A 14798-nucleotide genomic window follows, 5' to 3' on the forward strand; every position below is an offset into this window, starting at 1 on the left:
GCCTTGATGCCAGGTGGGGTCTCCCGGTGCAGAAGGCTGTGTGTTTCCAGTATACCAGCTGCACCTTGTGTGAGGATGTCCCAGCTGCCAGCACACATCACAAAAAGAAGCAAGGTACAGCTTCCACTATCCACCCTAGAGCACAAATTCCATCATTCCCAGGATCTTTGGTGGTGTGTTTCCAAAAATGAGGCAGAACTTGGTTCCCAGATTGCCTGCATTGCTATATTGGCTGTATCTGACTGTATCCAGTCTGCCAGCAGAAGCCAGCCAGTGCCATGCAGCTACTGAAGAGACGGGATCCTGGTATGAAGGGTGACTCAAGAAAGGGGAAAATGTCATGATAAACATGGTCTTTAGCTGCATACAAAGCACTCCTTCTTGCTTTCTCTCCCCTCTTTGCCTGACTTGTTCCATCTCCTCCATATTATGCTAACATAATGAGGTGAGCATCCTTGAGGCAATGGAAGATGCCAACTCATGGTAAATTCATTTTCCAGATGGGATTCTGACCCGTTACTTCGGCATGGCCTCGGCAGTTGCTCTTACACTGATGACGTTTTCTGTCCATCCAGAACCATCTCACAGTGTTCTTTGTGTTTAACAGAGCTCAGGTGGTTACTTTGGGGAAGGTGGTTCCCATTTGTACCTCAGTACCTGGCAATTCGAAGGGAACGCCACCAGCAGGGGTGGTAGTGGTGATGATGTGTAGTGTAGGTTACAGGAAACTGAAGAAAAGCTGTTCTGCCTGCAGCCATGGACATTCTGCAGGGCTGGGGTGACTTAAGTTGCCTTAATTGGGCAGGCTTATATCTGAGAGGAAAACCTTTGGAAAAGCTGCTTTAGACAGTCAATACAAGCTCAAGCATAGACCAGGAAGCTTAGTGGCAGAAAACCTTACCAGAGACAGGCCTGTGAACATAAGCGTGTTTTGGGAAGCTCTTTTATATGGGTTTTCCCATTAGAATGAGTTTGCCTTGCTGTGAGGGCTGTGCCAGCTTTGTGAGTGCTCAGGCAGGCACCTGTCAGTCTTGCTTTGGATACTGGTCTCAAGGAGCAGAGGGACCTTTGTCCTTCTCTTGAAGACTTAAGTATCATTTAGGTCTAACACCACATGGTGGTGTTAGTCTGAAGTGGTCTGTAGCTAGGAAGACTTTTCATTACATTGGCTATTTTTCTTAAAAAAGAAAAAAACGTTCCACCCTGTCAGGTGCCAAGTTCCCTTAAATCCTAGTTAGTGCACACCAGGAACCAGAGTCCCATCTGTCGAACGCCCACTGACGGCCATGAGGAATGGAGAACTTGTGGGTGTTTTTCTTACAGGGAGTGCTTCCTCTTGGCTGACAGTCCTGTGTAAAGATGGAAGCTTTACAGCCCACAGGTCTGGTGGGTATCCAATTCTGGTCCCTGGCCCAGGCTGAACTGCTGTTGCCTTCCTTCTCCCCTCTGCCATAAGATGTTGGTGAGCTGGGGTTGGGCTCAAGCAGGGCTTTTAGAGGGGGCAGGGGGGTGCATACACACTAAATGAAGGGCTAGGACAGTTCTCAGGCTGTCTAAAAATGCCAGAGTTAAGTATAAGACCTCCACTCCCCAAAGTTTTTTGCTCTTTACTGTACTTAGCAAGCTGAGTTAACAAAGACTATGTTTCAGGAAACATTAGATTGAATCATGTTACTGTTTTATTTGAACATATTTGCTGCTCTCTAGAGGAGCTGATGGAACTTGCATGGATTAAGGATACATCGTTATGTACCTTAAGCGGTCCTAAAATTTGGATAAATGGTGAAAACTGCAGAAAGGAAGCAAACCAAAGTAAACAATTGCCTCTCTAAAATTTTGTCAGGAAATGAAGTAGCAGCAAAATAGAATTCAAAGTATAAAATAAAGAATAGAGAAGTCAATACACCACAATGAGGCAGAAGAAAGCACATAGATATCATTGCACTTGAGGGGACTGCCAAGAGGTGATACTAAAATATCACCTTTTCAATAAATTATTATTATACTGAATAAATTAATATTATTATACCAATCAGAGAGAGATCTTGTCAAGAACAATCCCCTTCCCTCCCTAGTCCTTAGCAGATAGTATGCAGAATGCTTTTAAGGGGATCAAAGAGGTCAGAGCAGTGGCTAAGGAGCAACTTCTCTATTGAACAATCAAAACTATACACTGTGCTAGCTTGTACAAAGACATGACAGAGCCCAGCAAAAAGCGTGAAACTTGAGGAAGCAGCAACTAAAGAACATATCACTAAGCAAATACTGAAATCTTGCAACAGAGATGTGAGTGATGATAAAAATAATCACCAGCATCTGTTGGCAGGATTCAGCTCAAGGTTGTCACCTACAATTTGTCACACAGCTGTGAGATAGGTGTCCAAAGTCCCACTACTCTCTGAGGAGATCTGGTCAAGTCCAGATCTGGGCTCCAATAAGTTGCCCTTAAAAGTATCCAATGTTATTAGAATTGCCAGAGGGTAACTGGGATATTCAGGACAGGAAGTTACAGGAGACTCATGCTCTTTTGGAGAGGCAGGGAGAAACTGGATAGGAGTCTCCAGGACCACCTGGAGCCCTGAATTAAGGCAACTGAATTAAGGCCCATGTTACTTAAAGAGAATGGACTCAGCTTCCAGGACCCACTGACTACATTACTAACACTCTATTGACTGCAACAAGACCTCATAAAATAGCTTACCTTTAAAAAAAAATTAGGATACCTGCGTTTACATGTCTTAGTCTTGAGCTGAACCTCAGCCTTCACCTAAACATGGCACTTGCAGGGAGGGGGGGTGGAGGGAGGAGAAAAAAAAAGTATGAAAATATTGAGAAGTATTTAAGCAGTGATAACAGCTGAAAAAGTACTACTGCAGAGGATGTTACCTTTCAACAAATGTAATACTGTTTTTATTCAGCAAAAGAGACAGAGAAAGCAAAGTTGGGAGAATAGTATTTCTACTGACCTGGACTATGATATGATGTCAAACAATTTCACAGTGGAATTATTTAGAAAAAGATCGGGAAAGACAAAAATTACATTGGTCATACCTTTCATAGATTTCAAAAAGACATTTTGCAAACCACCACTTCAACACTTCAAAATCTCCTAAAAAGCCAAAAGAAAAATTGACACTAAAGTCTAACTTTCACAAGTACAGCCAATATGGCTACATGGCCATAGACTGAACTCTTTGAATTCTTGTATGTGTTGTTGGCACTGACTCAGTTGAGAGAAGTACATAAAAAGAAGTGTTGTAGCTCCACAGGAATATGCTAGGAGATGTAAATACGCAGCTGGACCAATCCTTCTGTAGAAGTAAAAAGATTTTCCAGTGTTGACAGAGATACATGATCTCTTAGTATCAGAAAACACAGAGCATCAGAATCTGCCACCTCAGCCATTGCTTGTAAAGACAAGACATTTAGAGATAGACACATTTTATTTTAGGAGACATTACATAAAAGTTTGTTCTGCCTAGTGTTAGTGACCACTGACTGGAAATGAAAAATGGCAGGAGCTTCTTAAAAACAATTCTCTTACTTTTCTCCAAGACAGAATATAACACTACTTAATGGAAAACAACATAGCCATTTTCTTCCAAGAGACTGACATTATGTATATAATACCTTATATTCAAAATCTTGCATCATTTATTTGGGATTAAACCAACAGAGGGTCTATCAAAGCTGCTCTATGAACCTTATTCACTTTCAACTTCCACACTCACTGTTGGCTTTTGGACTTTACAGAAAATCGTACCCAGAATAATTCTCCATTACCTTCTTTTAAGACATGCAGAAATATACAATTTAAAAAAAAATAAAATTCTTATCTATTCTATTTTTCCGGAAGGAATTATGTTTGAAAGCACTGTGTAAATTCATGGGTTAAACTCTAATTCCGAAAAGCACTCTTATTCAGGAAAACAGTTGTGCATATACTTACTTTAAGCATCTTAAAAAATCTCACTGAAATCAATAGGACTTTGGCATGCACTTAAATAGTCCTTACCACCCTACATGCTTATGATCCACTTCTATTCAAGAAAGCAATCAACCACAAGTTTCTGAATCAGGATCTAAAGGTATTCTGTGAAAACCATTTCTATTCCAAGCTCTACTAATAAATTAGGGTTTTTGTGATTTTGCTTTTTTTTTTCATTAAGAATGTATAACATGAATGTGCTTTGCTTCATTTTAAGCTGCAAAGGCCCATTTTATGTACTGCTTGTTAAATCAGATTCTAATGATTCTTTCCCTCATGCAAATCTTTCCTCTCATTCATGGATTGTATTTAAATTCTGCTCAGCTTGCATTCATGATGCCTTGTCAGTGATTTGCATTGCTCTGATGCGTTTGCCCTGGTTGCACCCCTCACTCACTTTGGCTTGAGAACATAGAAGCCATAAATAACTCTTTAGCTGCTAAAAACAACACACACAATTCTTGTACACTAATGAGCTAGAGGATGGCAGCAATGAAGCTCCGTGTGGGTCTCTGTGTTTTCCTGATCTGGCTATTCCTAACGCCCTGCTCCGTATCCTGGAAAACCGGGATCTTCCAAACTGTCATAGCAAAATGCCACTTCCCTAGAGCTTTGCAAAAAAGTAAGTTTAACTTAAAAACCATAGTGATAAATGTGTTTTCCGCCCAGCAGGTTTGGAGAAAGAAAGTCGTGCAGCTCCCTGTGGAGTGGCTGCTCTCCCCTCTGCGGCGCTGGGAGGCTGCAGCTCCGTATGGCAGCGATGTACAGAGCACATGGTGCCCAAAGCTGCACAGTCTGTAGCTGCACGGGAAACATTTCCCCTTCCTTTCCTAAAAGTCAGATTTCATTTTGTTCCTGCTCTACATCTGGACAGAAATCCAAAGCAAGTAATTTGTTTCATAAGCCAGATTTCTACATTTTCTGATCTACATGGAAAGGGACTGATCAGATTTCAGCCACTAAAAATGATGAGGGTATTGTCTGTCAAACACATTTTGAATCAGTTCATAGCATAAAAACTATTCTTTCTTATTTCAGAAGACATGAAAATGGGACATTCTAGTCATAGGTTTATTTTCTGGGGAAAAAAATCAAGTATAAAAAATAATTTGAGAAGACTGATGCTTCTTTGTGAAGAATGCTGCATATAATTATCAATGACAAAAGTTTGGAGGAAAGAATATCTAATGCATTTAAAATACACCTGAAAGCACCTAGCAAGTCACACATAAGGCAAAAGTGATGGAATAAGAACAAATTTTCTTTTCTGCAACATATTAAAAAAATCAGATAGTGTTCAAGAGAGGTAGCCCAGCTTTCTCTTTTATAATACGTTGGGTAGCTACAGGAGTGTGGCCACATCTTCATGACTAAATGTCCATTTTCTTGGAAAGCTGCATTTCAAAAAAGGACATCTTAATCCTATATTCTTCTCTGCTTGTTGCAACGATGGTCACCTCTGCCCAGACGAGGACAGCAGTGATGTGTGCAGGGCCAGTGCCCAGCGGGGGTCGCGGGGGAGGCATCACCCAATCCACGGCCTCGCCACGCACCAGGGAGAGGAGAAGCTGAGAAAAAGGTGACAAGATGCAGAGCCTGTGGAAGGGCCTGGTGGTGGAATTCCAGGTCTCTCCAGTGGAGGGCACTGCTGGATGGCGAGCGCAGCGCCGGTTCCCTCCCGAATTCCGCTCCCGCCACTCCACCGGGACTCTCCGCACGCCCATTCCCACCAGAGTCCCTCCATCTGCCGGGACTCCTTGCCCGGTGCAACTCCAAAATTGTTGTAAACCCTATTTTCCATACCTCCCTGCCTTAGCGAATGGAGCAATGACTCGTTTTTCTCCATTCTTTTAAAAGCCGACTGGGCTCCAGCCCCTCAACATCCATTGCCCCGATTTGTCTCGGGCAGCCCCCGGTGACAGATTTGCTGCTGTACCTGGGTACTGGGAATGTGGGACTGTGGCTTTTGGCGGACTATTGGGGGGAAATTGGTGGGGAGGGCAGAGGTGTGAGGACATGCTTGTAAAATGGAGCTTTACTGAAAACACAGAGTGGAGTCAGGAAATCCAGGTTCTTCCCCTAGACTTGCATTTAAGTTTCGTTAGCCTGGGTATTATTACCACAATTTTTGTCTCACAAGAAGAAATTTGACTATTAATTAACAAGTGAATGTAAAGTGTTTTGAGAGCACAGATAAGAGACTTGTAGGAGTGAAAAAGTGTTATCTCAGCCTTCAAAAAGCTTGGTTCAGTATTTGACCTTAGGTAGTAGTTTCTGAAGTGATTTGACTATCCTTAGTCGCCTCATATTATTGCTCCACATTTTAACACCAGACAGTAGTTATTTCCATACCACCACAGCATTTATGATGTATGATCCTTTCTGCTGAACTAGTGAAATTCATATACCTGATTACAGTAATGATGGGCAGTTATAAAAGCTTAAATCAATACAGTTGTCTGAAGATTTCTAACTACATTCTCTTAAAGGCTGCCTAGAACTCATCATGACCACATGCTGGGAGCCTGTCCTGTTTAATATTTCTTCTTTGGAACATCATTTGTAGATCTCTTTATTCTTCTTAGACTCATCCTACTGTTCTCAGGGTGACCTTTGTTGCCCAGCCTCTTTAAGAAGAGATGTGCTATCTCTTCCATACCATCTTGTATGCAGAACAAAAAGAGAGGGAACATGGCCAGGATGGGCAATGGAGAGAGGTTGTTCCTTACCTGCTTCCCTATTAGGCCAGCAGCTGTATCGACCACGGTGTGTGGGAGTAGAAGTGTGTGCCTAGAGAAACACGGGCTGTGTGGCTCTGGAATGGGGTGCAGGAGCAGGGCATGCTACAGGCAGGTTGTAACAGGCACTTTGGAAACTGGTTGTGATTCCACTAGCTGGTTTGACTGGCCCACACTGAGCTTTCCTCCAGCATGATCTCGACTGTAGGAGAGCTTTCACTCCAGGAGCATCTTTTGTCATTTTTCAGTGTTCATTATCACCAGTTTGCTTTTAGGTGGCCTGTCTATCCCGTATAAAATTCCACGTCTTTATCGACTGAGAAGGTTAACTTACTGAGCAGGCTTAGTTTGGCTTTTGCACTGCATGTAGTGCTTGTGACATAAATGTCTTGAGCACAGTCACTGGGATCAAGCAGTGGTCTTGTATTAATTTTCATATTCCAAAGTAGGCCTGGGATTCTCCCAATGTATTTCTTTTTCAGCTAGTGATTCCTTTTTAAATTTGGGCATTCTGCCTTGTCTCCTGGTACAAGTCTCCTCTTGTGAAAAACTGTTGCCAATTTCTTCTACAAGGCACCTTCATGTGCCTAGTGAGGTGTCCTCCCGAGTGAACCTGAAGAGAGCCTGGGCACCAAAGCTGGGGTGAAGCTGTGGGTAGTGTGTGCACACAGACACCCCTGCCTCCAGCTTTCCTACCCCTCCTGGGACTCTTTTTAGGACTACTCAAGCACACTTGAAGAACTGTTTAATGGGTGACCACCCCAACACTTTGCTTTTCAAATTCTGCGTAAGAAAGAAGGAAAAAATACTCCTTGTGTGCCAGTCTTAGCCTTCATAGCCTTCCCAGAAAGCCTGGTCACATTCATATTATTATAATATATGAGAATGACCTAATTCCTCTCTGTCTGAAGTCCCTTCCCTTCCATGACTGATTATCAAACCTCCAGGGAAGCTTCTCCTGCACAGGGAAAACTTTGAGTACATTGTAGGATACTTCCAGATAGCCCCCAAGGCCTTAGCAGAAGGGCCCAGGGAACGTGTGATGTCCCTGCTGAGGCTCTCCAGCACACCTGCATTGCTCTGCCTCCTTTTAAAATGCCCACCAGAAGCTAGGCCAGCAATGTGGGAGGCTGCAGCATTATTTAGTCATTGCAGCAGGAGGAGGAGAATAATCCACAGCATTTTCTTTTGAAGCAGGAACATGTAAAGCAAAGAGGAGTCCTGGAAAGAAAAATAACACTTTAAAGGTACGTTGCTTATTTGGGAAGAAAAAAATCCCAAACCATGTTCCTCTGCTGGGTTGGTCACTTGCCTGAACAGAGCAGTCAGGCCTTTCTGTGAGCTATGGGAGGCTCTTAGTTGCCATTTGTGCAGCTCTCCAAATGTTGCTATACAAGTTGTGCTATGGGCCACATCAGTGACAGGGGAGCTTTCCCTTAGCTCTCTGGAGCTGGTGTGAGTGGATGCTGTCCCTGCCCATGGATGAGCCTGGGCCAGCAGGGATGCCGAGGGCACTCCTGTTCTGCAGGTAAGGGCTTGGGCCATGGTCTGCTGGTGCTATTTTTAATAGCTTTCTGTCAAATGTAAGGGAGAAGGCAGTTTATCATCAGATCTTGAAAGCTAACATGTATTTCCTACCAATGACACAACAATATTTTTTTGGTCTTTATATGAAATGTATCTTTAAATTCTGATAAAAGATATCCTAATAATGTGAAGTTCTTTGTAGTCGTGGATTTGTATTTCTTTTATACCTAAATGACTTGCTGTTGGTGTTTATGTTTTTCCTTATACACGAATTTTATGCTGAATCACAAAAATCTGCACTTGTAAGTTAACTTCTTTAGCACCATTTCCCTATCTTTGTGTTTCTAGTGATTTGAATTTTGCCTCATTTTTATTTGTTTAGCCTTTGCATTATTACTCAGTCAATTCCAAAGCAGGCATCTTGGTAACTTGACTAGCTCTGAGACTCCTTTCCTGCCTAAATTCACCTGTAACACCCCTTGGCTCGTTCCAGAATAGGTTAAGCCACAGGACTACTTCCTTTCTTTTACTAGAAATGCTTTTATCTCAGTACCAGCAACCTGTACCAGCAGTCTGCAAGAGACCTATCTAAACAAATTCTCAGACAAGAGTTGTGGCTGTAGCTCCCCTCTGTCTTCCTTGCTAGAACCTGCTGGAGGGGAACTCACTCAGATTTTTATCTGCAGAACTGACTGTGCTTCTATATGTGGAGCTTCCCAAGCAGGAAGATCTCTACCTCAGCCCTGCTGACAACAGTGGAAAGTGCCACGTTGATCTAAATGTTTCAACAATTGTGAAAAAAAAAATGTTTCCAGCAATACAAGAAAATACTAGAGCCTCTTCAACTTACAGGTATATCAATATTCTGATCCTGGTCAATTGGTGTATAAATAGGTACCATGAACAAATTCCAGTGGAACTTCCTTTGCATTTGAGAAGTTAAAACTATTTTTCCCTCTAAGGAGTTAGGAGCATTTTAAATTCCTCCTTTTCATGATCCCAATAACTTTGTAGAAGTGAAGTCTATTAAGTTAGGAGATCTTTGAAAAGGACACCAATAATCAAGCCAGTGCTCAATGAAACAAGGTTTTTCCCACAAATCATGACTGATATCTGTGTCATTAGTAGGGCAGCTGCCCATCTCTTATCATGATTGGCAGGTTAATAAGGGACCTGGGGCTATCTTTTCACTGCTAGCACACAACCTAACCAATTGCTTTTAAATTATTGTTAATTTGACAGAATATAAGCAGAAGACATAAAAATATCTGGAATAATGTCTAATGCAGTTTTTACTCCTGGCATTGTGAGTACTCGCATTTTAGAAAACAGATTAGAATGTAGTTAATACATTTTAAATTTTTTTAGACACTCAGTTTTTAAAGAAAATCTTGTAGTAGTTCTTTGGTTCAATTAGGAGCAAAAGAGAAGGGAGTTTTGTAATGCAATTGTCCTGTAAAGGAAAATGTTTTAAATTGGGGAGATTATGTGAGCAGACCACCTGTAGGGCATTCATAGCTCTTTTCTATAATGCTCCAAGCCATGCCTTGCTGCCTGCAGTCTGGCTAACAATGCAGGGAAAAGCTGTTTAAAAGGCTGTTCTCCCTTTTCCCTCTGGTGTTCACTAACTGTTACAAGTCTTCCTCTTAAAATAAAAAAAAAAAAGTCCCATGTCCCTTTAATTGAAGAACTTTAAGGCTCCATGGTGGCCAATTGGTCTGCAACAAGAGGAACCAGGCAGCAGGGAAAGAAACTTCAGACTATACATCACGTTTGGTGAAGAGAAAAGATCAAAGTTTTCCCAAACTCAAAAGAAACCAAGTTCCCTACAGATTAACCCTATTCATTTAGCTCCTCTTAAAGGAATGATGTTCTGAGCCACTGGGCAGACAGGTAAAAAGTTCAACAATTGCCAAAGCATTCTTCTGTTAATTCAACAGCCTTCTGCTCAAATAAATTAGCTTAGTCCTGACAGAAGAACAATACCTTTTCTCTTGAAAAAGCACCATATTTGATATACAAAAGTTAAGATGTTAGTTTAATCTGTTAAGAAGAGATTGATCTAACAAATCTCAACTCGCTGTTCCACCAAAGTACATGATCTATGAATTTAAAACATTAACCTTTTACACTTCAGTATGCATCCCAGGAAAGGCAGGTGCTTACAGAAGTGCAGACAACAGATACAAGAGGCCTCTGTGCACATTCCTAAAATAACACCCATTTTAAAAGGATACTTAACATGCCATGTGAGATGACTCTTTTGTAAAGGCTCAGTTTAAAGATACTGTCATCTTTCAAAAAGCAGAGAACTATGGCAAGGCATCTCCCCATTCTGGCAAACACTTTTTCAGAACAACTTGTTGAATGACTTGTTTTCTTGTGTCTACATATCTCAATACTTTAACAGGTAATGACTGGAGCATGAATGTAGTTTGTAGTTTATACAACTACCTAAAGATATAGCAGTTCGAAGAACCAAGGCAAGAGTAGGGGAAAAGCTTGAAAAAGTCATTTATCAAAAGTCATTTTATTGACAAAATAGAATACTCATATTTGCTCTTACAGGGGTAGCCTCTAAACATTTTTACAAAAAAATTTACAGACTGTATAGCTTTGGATATATACATATTTTACACATCTGTACAAGGTAACAAATAATTATATAAATACATCCTTTAATGTAGGAAACCCGTATTTAGCTGGGGTGTATAATTAAGACATGTTTTGTTTCAGTCTATATTGTAAGGCATTTGCCTGGTCATCAACATCTCAAAAACCTGCAGTCCCAGCAGACTCCCACCTCAGGACTGGGGGGAGGAAGACCCTCCCTCCCTTGAGTAAAGAGTTGGTGTTAGTCCAGAGTGACTCAGAAGCTGCTGTGCCTTGCCCTCTGTAAGACACGGGTGAGCCTCTACCCTCCTCTGCCAGCAAAATAATAAGCTGGCTCCTTGAAGTACATGCTCCCTGCATATGAATGGAGGGGAAGGAGGAGGGGGCTGGAGCCTGGGGCCTCTGCCAGCTGCATTGTTCTATACAAGCTGTGGCTAATAAGGACCATTAGGGGTTCATTAATGGCACCAAACAGTGAGGGGGCATTTTAGGCAGGCCAGTGTCCCTCAATCCCTAACCTTTGGCCTCTTTCGCCCTCCTCATACTTGAGACAGGGGCATCTGCTTGGGATAGGAGACAGAGCTGGCAGTGCCTGATCTCCACGTCAGGCCAGTGCTGACATCACTGTAGAGTGAGCCACCACCTCCAGCCCCAAGTCCTCCTGCTGCGGTGATTGCTGCCTGCCCACCTGCTCCTGCCCCTGCGCTCCCAGCCACGGCAGCACCTTTGCTGGCCCAGCAACAGCGAGTGCAGAGGGCTCTCCAGGACTCAAGGGTCTTGCCAGACCAGACCCAGACGCCGGAGGTGATGCCCACCACCAGGCACATGAAGTACTTGAGCATGAAGACGGCATAGTCAGGGCGGCGGGCCTGGTCAGGCTGTTGGTCACGCAGGCAGGGGCAGTTGTGCGTGGCCTCCCAGCGTGGCCGGTTGTGCTGCTCGTAGAAGAGGCAGGCGACCACGCTGGCAGCTGGCACAGTGTAGAGCACGGTGAAGAGTCCCAGGCGTATCATCAGCTTCTCCAGCTTATGGGTCTTGGTGGGGCCACCCTGCTGTTTGATGACACTGCGGATACGGAAGAGCGAGACGAAGCCAGCGAGCAGGAACATGGAGCCGATGGCCAAGTAGATGAGCAGCGGTGCCAGCACGAAGCCCCGCAAGTTCTCCAGGCTCTGGTTGCCCACGTAGCAGATGCCAGCCACGGGGTCCCCGTCCACAGAACTGAGCGCCAGCACAGCAATGGACTTGACGCTGGGGAGCAGCCAGGCGGCCAGGTGGAAATACTGTGCGTAGCCAGCGATGGCCTCGTTCCCCCACTTCATGCCGGCGGCCAGGAACCAGGTGAGGGAGAGGATGACCCACCAGATGGAGCTAGCCATGCCGAAGAAGTAGACGAGCAGGAAGACCACGGTGCACAACGCCGGGCCGGTGCTCTCGTACCGCACGTGCTCGGCCACCGCCAGCTCCGGCTGCAGCTCGGCCGCGCCGCCCGCCGCGCCGCGCCCCCCCGCCGCCGCCGCCCCCGCCGCCGCGCCGCCGCCGGCCCCCGCAGCCCCGGCCCCCGCGCCGCCCGCGCCCGCCCCGCCGCTGCACGCCACCTTCTCGTGCCCCGCCACCAGCCGCACCAGGTAGCCCAGCGAGACGAAGAGGTAGCAGGCGGCCAGGAAGATGATGGGGCGCTCGGGGTACTTGAAGCGCTCCATGTCGATGAGGAAGGTGGAGACGGTGGCGAAGGTGGAGAGGAAGCAGAGCACGGACCAGAGCCCGATCCAGAAGGCGGTGAAGGCGCGCTCGTCGGGGCTGAAATAGGGGTTGTGGCACGGCAGGGCGCAGTTGGCGATCTGCCCCGTCTTGACGCGGTTGTAGAGCGGGTGCCGCTCGCTGGACACCGACACCATGGGCGCCCGGCACTGGCAGCCCGGCTCGCAGGGCGGCGGCGGCCGCGGCTTGCGCGGGGCCTCGGCCGGCGGGGCGGCGGCGGCGGGGGGCGCCTTGGCGGGGCTGCCGGGCTTGGCGCCGCGGAGCGGGGGCTTGGCGGGCGGCGGGGCGGCCGTGGTGAGGTCCGTGCGGTTGTAGTCCATGCAGAGCGTGTCCGGGCTGCCCTGCTCGGGGAGGCGGTCGCAGCGCATCCTGTCGGGCCAGGCGAAGCCGTACTGGCGCATGAGCGGGGCGCAGCCGGCCTTGGCCCGCTCGCAGACGCTGCGGCAGGGCGGCAGCGGCTTCTTGTAGTCCTCCAGGCAGATGGGGGTGTACATGCTGCAGAGGAAGAAGCGCAGGTCGCTGGAGCACTGGATTTCCACCAGCGGCCAGAACTGGTGCACTTCCAGCCCGGCCTCGTCCTGCGTGTCGTGGTTGAACTGGTTGGGCATATAGGTGTAGTTGTAGCCGATGCCCTTGCAGAGGGGCACGGTGATCTCCTGGCACGACAGCTCCTTGGCCGAGGAGGAAGAGGAGGACGCGGCGGCGGCAGCCGAGGCGGCGGCGCAGCCGGCGCGCTGCAGCAGGGACAGGGCGGCGAGCAGCGAGGTGATTTCCAACAGGTAACTCCACTCCATGCTCGGCGGCGCGGGGGCGGCGGCCCCGGCTCCTCTCCCGTCCCGCTCAGCAGCCGCGGGGAGCGCGGCGCCACAGCACCCCCCGGCCCTGGCTACCCCTCGGGGGGGCGCAGGGCGGCCCCCTCCGTGCCGCTCGCAGGTGAAGAGGTCTCGCAGCCCCCGCGGGACTCCGTCGCCCAGCAGGGAAGCGGCCCCGCGGGCACCCAGTGAGCGGGAGCCGCCGGCGATCCCCCGCTCGGCGCCGGAGGAAGGGGATCCGCTCACGGGAGGCCCCTCAGGCGCCGCCGCATCGCTCCTCGCGGGGCCGGGTGCCCAGGGGGTGCCGCCGCTCCTCTCGCCGCTACTCCAGCGCCGGCCGGGCACAGGGCGGTGGCGGCGGTGCAGAAGTTTCGCCGTCAGCCCCGGCGCGGCAAAGATGGTTGAGGCGTCCCGGGGAGCGGGAGGTGCACCCCGCAGCGCCGGGCTCCCACCGCCCCGCGCGGGCGGGCAGTGGCAGGGCTGGGGTGGCCGGAGCGGCTCCTTCTGCCGCTCACCCGAGCGCTCGGCTTCGCGGGCGAGCGCCAGCCGGGCGGTGCTCGCCCTGCGCCTCCTCCGGCTGCCGGAGCCCCGGCTGCGGTCGCGCCACCTGAGCCGCGGGTCGAGCGCGGCGGCGCCTCCGCAAGTTCTCGCTCTCCGGCCCCGGCAGCGCCGCTCCGGCCGCCGCGCTCTCATGAATATTTATAGCGAGAGCCGCCTGGCCCCGCCCCCAGCGCCCCAGCCGCCAATCAGCCGCGCTCGGGCGGGCGATGGGGGGCGGGGCCCAGCGCTCCTTAAGGTGGAGTTGGCGCGGGACCGTGGTGCTGGTGGGCGCTGTTCGGTGCCCTCGGCCGCGGGGGGACGTGGCTGTTGTTCGGCGCGGTCCGGGCGCCGGTGCGTGCGGGGATGTGCGGGTCCGCACCGTGGTGCGCGGGCTGCGGCGGCCAGGCACCGGCCCAGGCTGCACAGGGGACTTCTGTCCCCCCGTAAGGGTTCCCCGCCAAGTCACGGTCCCTGTGCGGCAGTTTAAGCGGCGCTCGGGGCTCCCTCGAGAGGGGTTTTCTGTCACATCGCTGGTACCCGCGGGAGTTCGTCACCCGTGCCAGCGCTGTCCCATCCCGGCTGTCCTGTCCCGCTGGGCTCAGGCTGCCTTTGCACCGCCCGTCGCACGTGTTGGTGGCGGAGGTGGGAGCGCGGCGAGGCCGGGAGGGGGCCCGGTGGCACCTCAGCCCGTACCTGTCCGCGCCCCTCGAGCCCAAAAGCATCGCTGCGGATACGGGCGCACAGACGTGCAGTGTGAACGCAGCGCTGGGTGCCCCTGCCCTGCACATCGGGGGGCAGCGAGTGAGCGGTGACATAGGG

General features: G+C 48.7%; 1 protein-coding gene across 1 annotated transcript; it reads right to left on the minus strand.

Moving 5' to 3' along the window:
• Positions 1-10750: 10750 nt before the first annotated feature.
• Positions 10751-14204, minus strand: FZD8 (frizzled class receptor 8). The gene has a single exon (XM_051802329.1). It carries the CDS (start codon positions 14130-14132, stop codon positions 11406-11408), a length of 2727 nt encoding a protein of 908 aa, XP_051658289.1. The 5' UTR covers positions 14133-14204; the 3' UTR covers positions 10751-11405.
• Between the last annotated feature and the right edge of the window lie 594 nt (positions 14205-14798).

The sequence above is a fragment of the Manacus candei genome, unplaced genomic scaffold, assembly GCF_025592945.1.
Source record: "Manacus candei isolate 608988 ecotype Guabito, Panama unplaced genomic scaffold, ASM2559294v1 h1tg000056l, whole genome shotgun sequence".
Classification (NCBI taxonomy): domain Eukaryota; kingdom Metazoa; phylum Chordata; class Aves; order Passeriformes; family Pipridae; genus Manacus; species Manacus candei.